The following is a 17,150-nucleotide window of genomic DNA, read 5'->3' as shown; positions in this document are numbered from 1 at the left end:
ATTCAGAATTAGTTTCGAACTTTGAAGCATTTTTGGTTATTTTATGTATTTTAAAATAAATTAAAGCTATAAAAGAAGTCGCTTACAATATAAGTAAGGAAACTTAGCAAGTCCGTTGATAGAATTACCATATAAATTTTATTGATGTACCTCAAATACATTCAATTTCAATAATCTTTTTGGTTAAATCTTTTTTGCAATATAATGATTAACATTTTTGAGAAAGGTCTTCTTTTGAATGAGGCTCGATTGAGATATTTTGATGTTAAATGCAAATTTTTAATAAATTGATAAATTCATTTACGAGGTAAAATTATAATTTTATAACACTATCTTATGTTGTAATTTGAGCAAAGCTAATATTAGATTAGAATGATTTAAAACTTTGCAAATAATTGTTTGGAGGAATTCAAATTTAAATAATTCCGTCGTTTTACTTAAAAAAAAATACAATAATAATTTAACATACTTCAAAACATAAATGGAAATGCATTTAAAAATAACATAAAATTTAATAGTATAATACATGAATTTATTTTATTGCCAAACTTTAAGTTTAATAACACAAAATTTTGAAGGACTCCGCCCAGCATGGCCGGAAGTGCCTTGGTGCCCGTCAAGATCAGGCGCGAAGAGTGCCCTGCAGAGGACACGGAGCTCTCGAGCAGCGAGGCGATCTCGCTGGTGACGGTGCGCAGCCTGGAGTTGCCGGCGCCGCTCGCCCTTCAGGAAGAGCTGGTGGCGTGCGCCGCCGCCATGGAGACGCTCTCTCTGCCCCCGGAGGACCACCCCCGACTGCGACACGACTCCTACAGGTAGGACCCACTTTGCTTTTCAAACCTTGGCGGCCGCATTTCCCGCTCCAAGTTCCCGATTTTCCGCACAGATGGCGTCCGCACCGGGAAATAGACTTTTCCGCCTTCTTGAATGAGGCGCCGAGGAATTCGTGATTGAGATTCCTCAGGGGAAACACAACTTAATGCTGAGTCGTGACGTCTGAAATTCCTTCGAGCGCATGAGATAGCGAGCTATTTTCTAATATTCCTCAGCGAAAGTTTGCGCTTATCCGTTCTTCTTCGGAGAAGTATTAAGATGTCGTGTGGCGAGTCAAAGTTCGCATGTTTTAAAGGAAAATATTGTAAGCTAAGGGATTTGTTGAGCTTTACGTCTAGCTGTAGAGGATATTGGGTTAAATTAACTTGGAAAATGCTTGAGATTGAATTATGAATTATTATTAGGTCACCATCCAAATTCAAAATTTTTGTAAGATTTATTTCTATAAAAAATTCAGTTAATTTATTTTCATACACACAAGAGTTTTGAAAAAAAAGTATGGAAACAGTGAACTTTAGTTACACGGTATAAATTAATTTATCTCTTGCAACGTCACTCCTCATAGTTTGACGGTTCAATTTCACATAATTAACATTTCCCTCCATTATATTTCAGAAATATAACTAATGAAGTTTATAAATATGTTTAAAACGAAAAAGATTTTTGCTCGACCGGAAAAGTTGGTAGATGTAGGTAATATTGACCTGGTAATAGTGTAATATTTTTGCTTTCTTTCATTTTTGTGAAATTTGCAGATAAATGTGAGTAATAGTTGCTTTTATCGAAGATCATATATATAAATTTTTTGTTCCATCATTCGAATCAATTCAGAAAAACAGAAGAAGCGAGACACGCATGGAATTTGCAATGTTTAGCCAAGCAGATTGCTTTTCCGCGAAAACGGCTGGCTCATGTTGCGCACTCTATTCCGGCGAGGCGCATCCCCGCCGTACGTGGTTCTCGGAATCGTGAAATGGCTTTCTTCCTATAATAAGAATGCCTGCCGCCGCACAATACAAATTAAGCCCCCTCTTGGTTAGGCAAACCCGTCGGACGGGTGCGCCGCGCAGGTTGCCGCCATCCATCACGTTTGAAAAATACGTTTCCTCTTTATTCCCACGCATCCGAGACGGCATTTTCCTGTTGCGGGAAATCAAATTTATCAAGATGCTTTCCTCTCGATTGGAGATTTCAGCCTTTGCTTGAATAATGATATAGTATGGATATAACCAAATCATAAAATATCTAAAAATATCTTGTTAAATCTTATTTTTTTTATTTTTTGTAAAAATTCTTCATTGTTATTATTTCTTTATCCATAGTTAAATATTTAATAATATTTTTATTTGTTTATAAAAATAAAATAAAATATTTGGTTTTATCATTAGTATACATTTTCTTATATTTCTATGTCCAACACTTATTGTTAGTAAATTTAATAATATTTAATTTATTTAATATGATTTTTTTTTAATTCGACACTGAAGTCACTTAAATTAGGCGATCACCAACATCTTCTCGGATGAACAAACAGCAGGCAGATGTGCGCGTCCATTCAAGCACGTCAAAAGCTTTTTCAGTCTCGTTAGCAAACGTTGGCCATTTTTGGGAGCGGTCGAGAGCGAAAAATGCCGACAAATAGGACGCAGTGAGGCGTGAGGCACAGATTCGCCGGCAGGATTTATTGACACTTTTGACTGGCCTGAAAGAGCACTGAGTTCACCCTCCCGCTGGTGGTAAATAGAAAAAAATGCTCCACACGTGGCGGCAGATTGGAAACGTATTAATTTTGAAAGGGGATTTTCCACCTTTGATAAAACGCGTTCAGGCGGCATAATAATTTAATGCCCACCGAGTGGCAGGTCATTTATTTCTTCATCCTGATCGCCGCGATTTTTTTTTTAATCTCTCATCTCTAGTTTAGAGAGAAGTGTGGACGATTTTTTTTGCAAAAGCTGATCTTCTTTCGCTACAGAAAATTGTATTCAGCTACCAAAAAACTTAATAAATTGACTTTTTCTTTAATTTTCTTTTAGTTTTAACAATAACGCAGAATATTAAACTATATTAAGATATTTTAATTATTAATTTAGTTTTGAAAACATCTTCTGAGGATGTTGTGCTCAAATGAGTTTGAAATAATTAAAGATCTTCTGAGAATTAATTTGTTGAGGATTTAATTTGTATTTTTATAATTTAACATTTTTAAGATAAATTCTTTTATTAGTAAAATTTTCCATCTCTGATTTTTAATGACAAATTCTGGATATTCCAATCCCATAAAAAAGCCTTTGACCTCAGCAAAAGGTCACAAGTGGAATCGGACATTGACCGAAATTAGAATAATTCAACGCCCACGTCCCCCACGTTCCAAGCCATTATCTTGGGCTGACCGCCGCACTACTTGGCCTTTGTTTAATGGAAGCGGCTCGTTTTTGCAAGTGGCCTGCGGTCGAGTGGCCTGGCCGAGGCAGCCCGTTCGTATCAAATCGCAATTTAAGCCCCGAACGACCCGCTGGCTTATTTGTCGTGGGCAGCCCTACAAGTAAGCTGGGATTTGCAGTCGCATAAATTTCTACCACTCTCCAGTAATGATAATAAATTTGAAATCGAGAGATGTATCGGTGTGCGGCACCGAAAACCAAATCCTTGTTAAATTACAGGTCTGCGGTAAAAAGTCAACTTGTTTGAATTTTGAGTTATAAAAGATGGCTGTAGTTCTTCCTTATTTCTAATTTTCAAATATTTAAGGGATTGTTAAGCTAAACGTTAAAAAAAATAATTTTTCTGAGACTAAATATATATTTTCATTAAATCATAAAACTTCATTATAAAATTTCATAATAAAAAATGTCAAATCTGGCCAGAAAAGTCAAGAAATATGGACTTTTAAATTGTAAAGTTGCTGCTTAAATTGAGTACTAATGTTTATTTTTTTTTTTTGCAATTCGATCGGTTTTATTATCATCCTAAATACAAATAAATTCAAGCGGCCGGCCATTAGGTAACTCTAGAAAAAGAATTTATGTCCTCACGCGTAAGCTGAAAAGCAAAAAGGGATATAAATTTTCCACTAATACGGTTGTTTATAACTAAAGCCATAAAAAGAGTTTTTCCCGAATGACTGCAAATGCATTCAAATACCTCAATAAATTTATTAATGAATGTCCATCGGCATCGACATTTTATATTTGCATCAGCCTTGGTTTCTCTTTCGACGAACGACCGGGCTTTTGATTCAATTGCGTAGCATGCGCGAGTCTCAATCAAATTATTCACTGGATGAAGCGCTGCAGCGAGAAATTAGCGAGCACGAATCAAGTGTCACCGCCGCGCCGATCTGGGTCAATTGCATCAAACGCCGTGCATCTATTGCTACGAGTCATTATTTGAGCGATGCACTCGTTTAAATATATAGGCGCATCGCAGCAGAGCGGATTTTAGAGGGCAAAAGCAACGACGAATGACGATACTCATCAGCTTAAAATCGGCCTGAGTAATTGATCGCGATGTTTTTTTTTTCAATCAAACTTTTGTTAATCTTGAGAAGTAAATTCTTCCCAATTATCTTTGCCTTTTATTAAAATGTTAAAATTTTCTATGTATTTAGTTATTGGAATATTGAAAATTTTGATTAAATCCTTATCAGGCCAACTTACTTAAGTTACTTAATAAATAAAATCATGGGGGAGCTTGAACTTTTTTATTTTATTTTTACTGTATCTGGTGAGGTACCTTCATTAATTAAGAGTAGATGGTTTTAAAGATTGTAAACTTGTGTGTTTATACAATCTTTTGAGAAACTGCGCTTTTTTCCAGTTCATACGCCAAGGGAGGGGAGACGCTCGTCCTTGGATCATTGGTAGTAAAATATGGAATTTTCTCCTGCTGACTTTTATATGGGTCGTTTCACGTGGTTGCGTGCCTGCGCTTTAGTCAAGCGAAGGGTTTCACTGTCAACGTGTTTGATCGATTTTCACATACAATACAAATAATTTAGATAAGATAACAAATTTAAAAATTGTAATATAAAACATAAAACTAGGGAATATCTTGGCTATTGAAAAATGGGTTTCAATTTTAAAAATAATAACTTGTCAATAATTGAAAAAAATTTATAATCAGTTGAGCAGTCAAAAAATAAATTTTCATATCAGATATAAAATTATGTAAAATTTAGGATTACATAATATATTATGCAATATGAGTGAAAATTTTTGAATAAAATCTGTCATTAATAACATTGCGTTACATTGTATAAACATGTTATAGAAAATATATTTATAAATTTAGATTCAAGTTAAAAAAATGGAAAAGTAAAAATAAAATACCAACAATTTAGTTTATTATTTGATAACAAAACATTATCCTTTGTAGTTTGTTTTATTAACAGCATAGTTCTTTTGAATTTCATTTTGTTAATTCAACAAATTAATATCAAAATTCCGTGGAAATCGTTGAATATGAAATATTCATTCCATCCTATGCTGATTATTATAATAATTACAACAAGTTCCTGCCAAAGGCTTTTGATTCCAATTAAGCCATAAATTACATTTGACATTTTAATCAAGCATTCAATAGATAAACCATTAGGAAAATAAACTAGCGCGACGGTTGGTATCAACATTAATTTTCGCTGTGACCGCATTTCAATCAATTCGCCGTCAAATAAAATCATCATTGAGAGCAAACGGGCGCCCTTTATGTGCGCAGCTTAATTCCGGAGAGTTGCGAAATTTTCAGCAATAAAAATGATCTGTGATGCGGCGGCACCCATGCAAGTGCAATTGGCCGTCAGAGCCGTAATTAGAAGGCTAATTAGCGAGGAGCACTGGAATCGCATTAGCCTGTGTTGCTAATGGCCAGGCAAAAAGTGCATTGGCCAGCAGAGAAGTGCATGAGCTGGCCGGCGGCAGCTTTCATGATGTTGAGAATGACGTACGTGGACGCGCGGTGGCGGCGGCTCAATCAATATCTGCGCCTCCGCTGCACCTCCACCACCCCTCGCGGCTGCTTGGCCTGCCTACCTGCCTGGTGACCTCACTCACTCGGCTACTCTAACCGCAGATTCATTATTATTTTCCATCTCTCTATCTCTCTCTCTCTCTCTCTCTCTCTCTCTCTCTCTCTCTCTCTCTCTCTCTCTCTCTCTCTCTCTCTCTCTCTCTCTCTCTCTCTCTCTCTCTCTCTCATATTAAATGATACCAATGTATCCTCTCTGCGAATGCCTCAATTAAACCGCACCACCCAAAGGAAGGCCGGCCGTTTTTTAATTGGGTCCTGTCTGTCTGTGACGTAGATTTGAGGGCTATAAAATACTCTAATTAATTTGATGAGTTATGAGAAGTGGCTAATTTAGTTGTAAATTACTTTGCAAATATAGAAAAAATGTTTCATATTTCAGCATGTTGTTTTTCCACGGGAACGTTTATATTTATAATAAATTATTAATCAAGACTTGGTTTTAAAATATTTTCATTTAAAGATTGTATTATGAAAATTTTAATTAAAAATTAATCAGGTTTTATAGCCTTTCTGTGTGTGTGAAAAAGATTTTAACCTAATTTACTGAAACTTTATTTGGCTTTAAGGCCTGCTTATTGACATCTACAACTCCTATTTGCGGCAAATCGGCCCGAAATTTTTGGACCCAGATTTTTTTATAGATTCCTACCTATCAGTAGAGTTGATTGCACAAAGAAAAATGGGGGGTAGCGCCGATTATTCTTGAAATATGATTTTTTGAATTTTTACATTGCGTGTTATGGAAATTTTTGTTTTTGGTGATTAAAAAAAAACTGCCCGAAATTTTTTGCTCAAAATTTCACAAAATGATAAGCGAATGACCCTAAACAGATTAGCAGAAAAAAATTTGAGGGTTCATGGGGCAAAAAAATAACATTGGGCATATGTGCGATCAAAAAAAACCTCCTTGGTACTCTTAGCATTGCAATAAGGAGTCCTTAAGTAGCTTAGTTTTATGATAAATTTTCCAGAGGAAAAATTCGCTTGTTTTTTAAAATTCATTGCTGCAGAAAAATTAAATCAAGCTCTGGCAAGTCCAAATACGTTCAAAGTCACACGCTATATTTTTGTAGCTTACACATATTGATCTCTAGTGAAAATTAATTAAATTTATTAATTAAGAAGGCTTGGGCATATATTAATTATTAAATGTAAAATAATATCTCTAAAATTGCTTAATTATTTGTATATTATTAAAACTTGTAGTTATCCAAATTGATTTGTATCATTTCTACAGTGAACTCACCAGCGCCATACAATCTTTAATATTTTAAAGCTAAAAATATTTTAATATTGCTCATTAAATCAGCTTTTATGAGAAAAATAAAAAATATTTTATTAATATAATTATAATAAAATTATAAATACTGTTAATATTTTTGTTTAATGTGTTGTGTAGTTTTGTTGTAACTTTGCAATTACCTTTTGAAGAATAATTAATAACTTTTGACAACAATGAATTGGAACCTCACGCAAGAATTTTGCAACAATTTTTGAAAAAAATACACTATGCGTTGCATTGAGCCTACTTTTAATATTATTTTAATAAAAATTATTGTTAGTAGAAATTTATTGTTTTAAAATTTCGATCTTACTGATATTGAAACAAGTGCCTAACAACTGGATTGAAGCTCAATTCCATCAAGTACTTGTGGATGACACTGCTATAGGCTGCTTGTGTATTGTTCTCCCATTCACAGAAGTTCCGGTCAAGTCTCTCCTTTCTTCCCGTTCTCGCGGAAATCTCTCAAGACTCTGCTCCAATTCCAGAACTCATTTACTGCACAAGTCTTGGTCAGCACTTTGCGCGTTAGTTCGAGCGATATTAGCATATCAAGCGAGAGCGAGAAGAGCTCATCGGACGTCCTTCTTCTTCTACTTGCCTCTCGTCCTCGAATGGAAATGAGGAGAATAAAACAGCAGCATGCGGATGGCTGGAGACGTAAAAAAAAAAAAATACACACCAGAGGGGCTGCTGCTGATCCACTTGTGTCGCATTTTTCGCTCTAATGGGTTTCGAGCAAAATGCAAATTCCTCGCGCGAGTCGAATTTGCTGTAGCCCTTTTATCAGCGACGCACGTTTCAATTTCACTAAATAAATATGAAGAGCGACGCAAAGCTGTGACGAGAGGGAAAGCAGTCTCCTCGGCGCTGAGGGTCCGACCTGATGAGAAGGTAAATTAATTTTTAATTGCCGCAGGCTCAACGGAGACGAGTACAAAAAAAACGGAGCTTTAATTGGCTGTTTTTCGAAAGCCTTTAGGCACGGCAACTTTTGTTCTCGTACATTCTGCCGAGGCTTTTTTGTTGTTTTGCAGTCGGATAAGTAAATATAAGGGCGGTTGTTTTGTTCTGCTTGCCTCAATTATACACGACACGCGGGTAAAAAGTGAAGCAGCTCGCTGTTTTTGCGTCGACGTGCTGAAGCAAGTCGATAATGATTTTCTTACAAAGACGGACGCCATTGAAATACACAAATGATCTGTTTTCATCTGAGTTCGTGAAGTTGATCTTTAGAATTTGGAGCCTATTCACTAATTTACAGATACAAGAGAAAGGCTACTGGAAGTTTATATTTTGCCACAATATTTAAATGCAAATAACATTTATTTAAAATATTTGCAACTTCAATTGATTTAAAAAATTACTCAAAAATAAGAATAAAAATAAAAATAAAAGACAACAATAAAAGTTTTAATACTAATTAAATTACAGGAAAATTGTAAATAAAAATCTTAACTTTATGTTAGTTCTAAAGAAAATCTCTCGAAAATTTATAAATTGGGAATACCAATTTCTAAACCTAATTAATGAGAGCTTTCATAATGCACAGCAAGGTTGGTTTGAGCTATCAAAAATACTATGAAATTTTTTTTATCTTACTAACAGCAATTTATTCTGAACTTTCCAAAACTGGATCTATTACAAATTTTTTATTAAATAATTTTGTCCTTGGAAAATTGCTGGGGGCCAAATCTGGAGAAGAATGCAATGAGGCAACAAAAGGCAGCACATGAAGTTTTTTTTTGCTTTTTAAACTAATTTTCCACTCCAAGGACTGGAAAATGGCAAATTGTGACAAAAGAGGTGCTCTTTCACATTTCGGCGACATTGTTTTGCGTGGAAAAAAGGGTGGAGGGTGGCTTTTTGTGCGTCTCGTGGAGCGTAATGGCCCGTTTCCGGGAAACAAATTTGCGGCCGGCAAGTTATTCAGCAGCGAAAAGGGTGGAGACAAAAGCCGACGCTTGATATTAACATATTTGCAGAGGCGGAAGCGGTAATAATGCACATTTCACACATCTGACTGGCTCGTTTTCACACTCGTGTTTACACCGAGGTCTAAATAATTCAGGTCCAACCCTTTCACCGCTGGCCAAGCGAGCGACGGCACATGAAAAGTGCGTGTATTTTAGTGGCGCCGCGTCGAGCGGCACTTCTGAACTTTGTGCACTTGAGATTTTACGAGCCAGAAAAAAAAGCAAAACTTGCCAACGAGCAAAGAGTGCTGCGCTTTACAGTTCGTTAAATTCTGTGTACACACACGCGCGCGCACGAGAGTGAAAATAAATAAAATTCGGCCCGTCTTCGTGCGCCACATTTTTGCGTTCGTCTCGCGTCAAAAAGCAGCTTTGTCGGGAAACTGCTGAGAGGTGCCAAAAATGTTACAAAAACGGCGGCTTTTGACAATTCGAGTAACCATGTATTCCTTTGACGCTGTATCATGCTTCAAACAGAAAGACTTGGTACAGGGTTTGTTTTTGAAAATGGATGTGCATAAAATATAAAATAACTTAACACCAAAAAATAAAACTGCCTCTATACTTCCACACAAAAATTATTTAACTCTTATGTTTGACCTGGTTTGACCTGGTTTGACTGTTAAAATTAATAGCAATATGAATTATTTGCTATGAATAAATAAGAGTTCAAAAGTATATACTGATATGTATTGTTAAAACTTATAAGTTCTAACTAGAAAAATAGTAACCAACGGCTATTTTTCACGAAAGTCCATGGTTCACTGACAGTTTTTTCTATAGATAAGGAGAAAATGAAAACAATTGAAATCAATATTAATTTTTCTATCCCAGCGATCCTAGAATTAATTACAAACGAGACATAATTATTATGTTTTTCATTGTGTGTTTGTCAACAAAATATTTTTATTCATAATTTTTATTTTCATTTCGTTCTTTCATGTACCATAATTTTACCTTTCGTATTTTGCAAAAATATTTATGGTCTTTCGTTTATTTAAAATTTTCACTTGATATAACTCGAGTGGAAACGAAACCGTTTATTCTATCAGTTAATTCACTTTAACTGTGTAAATTGGATCACATATTCATGGTATGTTGAGTTATGTATATCATTTATGTAAACGGACGCGAAACCCAATGAAAGTTAGCTGCGAGCAATAATAATAAATGCAAATGTTGCAAGTGATTGCACAGCAAAAGTTCACAATGCAAGTTCATTTCAGAATGAGTTCAGTGACTGCTTTAGACGAATCACTGGTGTGAAAAATTGTGTTCATAACTGAAGGACTGCTATTTTTTGTATTATTGATATAAAGTATTAAACCGTTACAGTTTCTACTTCTGAGGTTTCGTTCATTCACTTGGCTGCGGTGCTAAAGTTAGAAGCAAATTTGAAAGAGGCTCGAATAATAATTACAATTCCAATAATAGCGTCATGGAGAGAAGTCGTGGACAGCCCTCTATATATTTTTTAATTAAGTCGTTGACACGGGGTCACGCAGGGAGGAATTCAGTGTCGCGGGTCAGACGCGAAGTTGCTGCCCCTACCCCGCGGCCTGCAAATTAGATTTCGCTTGGGGCGGACGGTCGGTGGGTGATAAATTAAGTTAATAGGATGACGGCCACTTGTAATCCCCAGAAAATGAAAGGCATCGCGACTCGGCGGCACACCGATTTTAACAGCCATGGGGGACAGTGACGAGGGGTGAGTACAGACAAAGTATTTTGCTAGAAGATGCAGGTGGCCCTTTTCCCTGGCGGAACAAGTAAAGTGCAGCGGCTTTCCGTTCGTTTTCTTCCGAGAGCGGTTTTCGAGTGGCGTTCTGACAACCGCGACGACAACTTACTCGATTTTCTTTTCACCGCACTGAGAACTGCTTCTCGGGCTCTCACGATATGCGCTCTCTTGGATAAAGTAAAATGCATGTATATCGTCTAGAGAAAGAGGAAAGAACCCGGTTAAGTTGAAAAGTTTTCGCAAAGAACAGAAGGTCTTTCAGTGAAAGGAAGCTTTTATTTTGAGGTTGAATAAAAACAGAACGAATGAAGTTTTTAATGGGTGGTGTGCTTAACTTTCCTATACATGGGAAATAATTCTCCCAAAAAAAGTAATAATAATATTTGACTGAGAAGAATAAATAATAATATAATAATTTCATGATTTAAAAAAATGATATAACGACAAATTTGTTTTTCTTGGGCTATCCTTTCTCATTGTCTGTTCAACAATCACAAACATGGAAGCTGCAATCTCCTATTAAAATCATTATCAATTGGGTGTACAAGATGGAAAACTTTATACTTTTTGCTAAAATCCACCCCTTTTTATTTTATGGATCAAAACTCTAATTAACAATGTTGACATAAAGGGAAAAATGGAAGCTGTTCAAAATGAAGTCAAACACTTGAAGTTGAATAGTTACTTTATTGACTTTTCATTTAAAGTAAAAAAAAATTTTCTTATGTTATTTTTCAGCCAGAAACTTTCAATTTTCGGAAACTCTTGCAGTTTATTATAAAAGCAATAAAAGAAAATTCTTACAGAAGAATGGAAGGATTATAACAAAATATCATCCTTAATCAGAATAGTTTATTTTAATCGTTATCTTATAATTATTTTTTTATTGCTTCAGAAAACAAAATGAAGTGTTTTATTTAAATTTATTATTAAAAAAAATATTCTCGATTCTAGTTTTTTTTTCTACAATTTGCAATTATTTAACGAAAATTGAATTGAATGAAGTTTTATAGCAATTAAATAACTGCAGCACTTTTTGAAAAATAATTATAAAAATGATATTAAAATAAAATATAATATAGAATTTAAGATCCTATTAATTATAAATTATGTATTTAAAATTGAGTGATACATATTCAAATTTTCATCTCGGAGAAGTTAGGTCTTTGACATTTTTTATCCCCTTTTCTGTTCCAAGCCACAGCAAACACCGGACACAAATTAAGCACTCGCTAGGACGTAGATAAAAAAGGGCATTATTAGTCGGGGTGCGGCAGTCTCCCTAATTAATATACGCGCCCCCTCATTTTCCAGTCAAAAGGGCCGCACTCTCTCCGGGCTTTTTATTTGCACGCGAAAGGCAGCGGGCGCATAAATAATTAACCCTGTTGGCCGGCGCCATCATGAATCGTTAGTTAGCCAACCTTGCACCGATCAATTATAACGTTGGCCAGTACGCTAAATTATTAAAGTTCTAATAACGCAACAACTGCACTGCCACCGGTCAAACCTCACGTTTTGAATTTTTACACGAAAATTATTTTTCAACCCCCACGGACGCATTCCATAGGGGCGCTCTACAAGTTATCATACAATTGAGTTTTGACACGTGATGGAACGACGGAAGACCCCAAAGTGTCGCGTGTGCATGTCGACGAAAACGGGGTGACACTTTGTGGTCTTGCACGTGACTCGCCGGTCGCGTTCTTTTCCAACAAAAAAATCGCACGTCGCCTCCAATTCATTAAATTTGCTTGTGTGGAAAGATTTTCAAAAGAAAAAAATCATCAGCCCAAGGTTGAAAATTTTTCCGCAAGAAAGAAACCGTAGTAGAGGGACTGAAATAAAATACCGAGCAGGAAAGAAAGAGAAAAAGCGTGATCTATTTTCCTCATGAAATTTCCTCCTTTTTGTTGTCGCTCTCCGATGAAAAAAAAAAATACGTACAAGAGATGATACGCGAGGAAAGGGGATGAAATAAGGACGCGCGTTTGAGGCTCACACACATTTTGCCCCAGCAAGTAATTGGTCAATTTTCGTCAGAGTCAAACGACACCTCCTGTTGAGCTTCCGCCACCAATATTGTGATGTGTGTGCGCCACAATAAAACAGTATTTGGCGTGTCATCCCCCTCCGGTTGGTGTGCAATTTGGCCCCGTCAAATCTCATTACCGGAACGACAAGATTTTCCTGCCGCCTAATGAAAAAATGCGACCGTTGCAAAAAAAAAAATATGCAATGGGTAACAGCGAGAGTGAGAGAGGGAGGGAAAAAATGGACATATTTTTCATCATTTTCTGGGTTACGCGCCGCCCCATGGAAATTATCGCGTGAGAGTCGATTTATGCCGACGTGTCTGTCGAACGGTGGCTGCGTAGGGGTTCGCGCGAGAATGTGGCCTACTCAGCCAAGTTAAGGGTAGAAACACGCTCTCGTGTCTGCCGGCGATCATTTAAACTTTTGTACTTGGAACAAAGTTGTAAGTTTGTCTTGAGTTGAGGGAGAAATGCGTCAAAGAAACTGGATGGTCACGTTTCTTTTGTGCGAAACGTGTGTTTTGTGTCGCTTATTTTTACAAATTTCCAAAAACTTTCCCACTTCACGATGATGTTTTTTATATTTAGCATTTTAAGAATTTCATTTTCAATATAAAGAACTGAGACTGAGCGAGAGCCTGAGCCATCAAATTCTAAAAGAGTGAGCATGAGCCTGACAATGAGTATCAACTATGAAAAATGGGTATCTAATTTGGGGTGCCTCACAATGTCCTAAAGACAATGTCCTAACAGAAAATGTCCTAACGGAATAAGTAAAGTATGTAATTAATAAATAATTGTACAATCAGGGACCAAAGTTTTTAAAGAAATTCCTGTTCCAGTTAACTATTTACTATTGTTAAATTGATTATGCTAAATATCATGTATATAAATAGTTGTTTGTATTTAAATTATTTTATTCATAGCAACAAAGTAATGGCGGCTGCAGTTAGAAGCTGGAATTATTATAATAATAAATAATTATTTAACAAAATTCCAAGCTATAATAACCATTATTTTATAAATAAAAAAAATTAAATTAAGCAAAGTTATAATTATTCATAACAGTTCTTTAAGGTGAGATAAAATAGGAACATAATATTAAGTAATCCTTTTAACTAGATTTCTGATGTCATTTCCGATAGCAGTGAATTTTCCGCAACCCATCTGACTTTGTGAGTGGGAGCACGAACATGTGTGCCGCCGCATGCCGTTCCATGGTGTGTGATAGGGAAGCGCTTCTGAAACACAATTAGCCCCGAATTGAGCCAAATTAGGTATCGGCGTTTTGAATCGGCTCTGCTCCGCCTTGTTCCAAACTTGTTCTCGCCGCAGCACTTTCTGACGACACGATGCGACCACTTGATTTCCCAGGTGAGCCGGCAAGTGTCGGGCTACTTCCTCCGCAAGAGATTCTTTCCCTTTGAATTGAGGTGCGCAACTCAGTGTGTAGAGAGACAAAATTAATAAGCTAATTGTGTTTGCCGTTTGCGTCACCAGAGCGATGGCCTCGGCCGATAATTTCGGGGAAATTGAAATTTTAAATTAATTACATTTAATTATACGCTTGTGTTTCCCAGAGGGCAGCGTGAATTGTTGATATTTAATTAAAGTTGGCGCTGAACAAGCAAATGTCACGCTACACAAACTCGGCTTCTGCGGGCTGTGTACTTAGCAGGAAAAAAGTAATTGTATTATTTTTGCATTTTCTGCGAGTATATTCGGTCGACCTTTTGTTTTTACTTGGCCGTGTTTGCCCTCGCCTGCGTTTTCAGCCAGCTGGCCGGGCAAATACGGCCAAGTCGTCTCGCGATGTGCAAATATTTGACGAGCTGCCCCTTTTGGCCGCTCGGACTGTCCATCCGAGCGGTTCACTGTGTTTCGAGTTGTCTCACCTAAACACCACCTGAGGCCTGCTAATTTCTGCGGTCGGGATTAAACACCCCCGCCCCCTAAACGACGCGTTGATGCAGAGAGATAGAGAGAGACGAGGTTCAGAGATGAATACACACGCTCAGTCAGTGTCGCTGTTTAATTTGTGTAATGGATGCGCACGTATATATAATACATGAGCTCCACATCTGAATAACGCAGAGGTGCGTGCTTAATACGTGAAGAGCGAACTGATGGTGAAGAGGTCACTTTGACTTTTTGATTGATATCCGCGCAAAACCGCCAAGAAGTTATTAAAAGTAATTAATGATCTAAACAAAATTAACTTTTATGTCTAATTCTAAAAAGTCAAAATGAAACCGGTTCGGACTTGTGTAAACCGAAAATTTTTTATTGGAAATAAGTAGTAGTAATTTGTCTCTGAAACTTTGACGGTTTCAAATATATTTCTGGTATTTTTTGCAATAAATATATACAGATATAAAATTTGTGATTTATTGCAAAATGCGCTGTAAAATTTGAAATTTTGATTCGTTTTTATATAATATGGGAAAAACACTAGTTTTTAAAGTGTTTTGTCAGTTAATAAAATAATTCTTAAGTGTATGTGCAAAAATCTTTCCATAATATATAAATAAAATATGATGTCTAGAAAAATTTTATTATCGCTTATAAATATTTATCAAATTAAATTATCCTGATTTTTTTCCCTTTTAAACTCTTTCACGATAAATGCAGATTTGGTGTTTTAAGTATATATGTATTTAGAAAGATGATCAGTAGTCAAAACTTTGGGGCCCAATGTTTTTTTTTATGAAAAGAACGTTTATTTCTCTTTTCAAAAATGCAACAAGTTGGCGTAATGATTTCAAACTTTTGCAAATTTGGGTCAATTTTTAGTTCTCCGCGACAGATTTATAGATAAATAATAAACAGTTTGATGCACACATCAGTTAAAGAAAAATGTTAATTTTTACTTTCACTCATTTTTTTGTTATCAAGCGCAAATTGTAATGAGCTGCTTGCTTTCAACTCGTTCCTCAAAAACGCAAAAAAGGCCGCCTACGCACGTAATCCAGAAAGTAGCTAAAACACCGCACTTTCTCGTTTCTACTCACTGATGTTTAATGCATGACGCATGTCCATAACGTTCACAAAGCAAACTCTCCATTATTTAAATAACGGAAGTGGCCCCGGCCGTGTCCGAAAAAATCCCTGCCTGAATCTTTAATGACAAAATCCGGCCGCCAACGCAGATTTTCACATCATCCGCTTTTTTCTCCCAGAATAATTATACGAAAAAACAAGTCTTCCTCTCTGTGTGTTTAGTCTGCAAACGAGTGGCAAAAATAACTCTGCGTGAGCAAATGATGCGAACGGGTGCGTCGAAGCCGCGACAGAATTTTTAATTAGCCTAATTATTTGAGAAGACATGTAGTGCGCGCGGTTGGCGTGTGTCTCTCTCCGAGCGGAATTGCGTCGCTTGCTTATTGCTCGTCTCGTCGCTGATGAGGACGCTTAATTGCATTATTCGCTCCTGCCACGCCGAATTTCACCCACGAATGGCTGTTTGCAAAGCAAGCTGAGGCGTCAGCCGGCTTGTTTAACTTATTGTCTTATACGCCCTTCTCATTGTCACTGTATTGTCAGAGAAGATGGTCCTTAAAGTGTTAGAAAATTTAATCAAATAATATATTAAAATTCCTCTCTGTAACTATTTGACCATTTTTTTAAAATTATAAAGGAAAGAAATTATGAGTCACTTTTTAAGTTTCCGCAGTGTCAGCCATCTTTGTTTTTGGAGAACTTTGCAAAAAATTTCTTAAATCACTTCCCCTCCAAAGGTTCTTAATTCAGGAGATAATCTATTTCAATGGTCAGCAGTGCATAAACTTGTTAATCTCGCCTATTTAGCGATTTTAGCAAATCGCCTGAGGGTTTTACGCTTATGAAACTTTGCATTATGCTCAGGGGTGTGAATTTTTCAATCGCTCTTGTCTCTATTCAAGTATACAAGGATTGCATTCTAAATTAGTAAACACCTTTTTGAGTACGTGCAAAAGTTCAATCATTGAACCATCGCTAAATTTTGATCCGCTTAAAAGTTCCCACCGTGTTATTATGTGAGAAGGTTCACTCAAATCCTTTAAATCCTGCTCTAACTCCAAAAATCACTCCACCGGCACTCGACTCGAGCGATCTGATGTTGCTCTGCACAAACACACTAGAGTTTGCGTCAGAAAAGAAAGAATTTGAGCAGTACTCTCGCAGCTCTGCTGGCTTTTGATTGCTTCTCTTTATCACTTCAGATCAATCGCCTTCACAGAATCACAGCGGATGCATTTCGTCTTCAAAGTTTT

The 17,150-nt window shown here is 36.4% G+C and overlaps 1 protein-coding gene across 2 annotated transcripts in view; it reads left to right on the top strand.

Moving 5' to 3' along the window:
- Nucleotides 1–17,150, top strand: part of LOC132202051 (eye-specific diacylglycerol kinase-like) — a 131,903-nt gene that overhangs the window by 42,320 nt on the left and 72,433 nt on the right. The window contains exon 5 of one of the 2 annotated variants that reach the window (XM_059628709.1): nucleotides 579–815. In XM_059628709.1, the coding sequence (XP_059484692.1) occupies nucleotides 579–815 (237 nt within the window). Of the gene's footprint in view, nucleotides 1–578; nucleotides 816–10,773; nucleotides 10,829–17,150 lie in introns of those variants that run through there. The other variant, XM_059628711.1, reaches the window with a different exon arrangement.

Source organism: Neocloeon triangulifer, unplaced genomic scaffold, assembly GCF_031216515.1.
Source record: "Neocloeon triangulifer isolate White Clay Creek 2 clone unplaced genomic scaffold, ASM3121651v1 ptg000014l, whole genome shotgun sequence".
Taxonomy (NCBI): Eukaryota; Metazoa; Arthropoda; class Insecta; order Ephemeroptera; family Baetidae; genus Neocloeon; species Neocloeon triangulifer.
The sequence above is the reverse complement of the archived record's forward strand: the minus strand, read 5'-3'. Positions and strand labels throughout refer to the sequence as shown.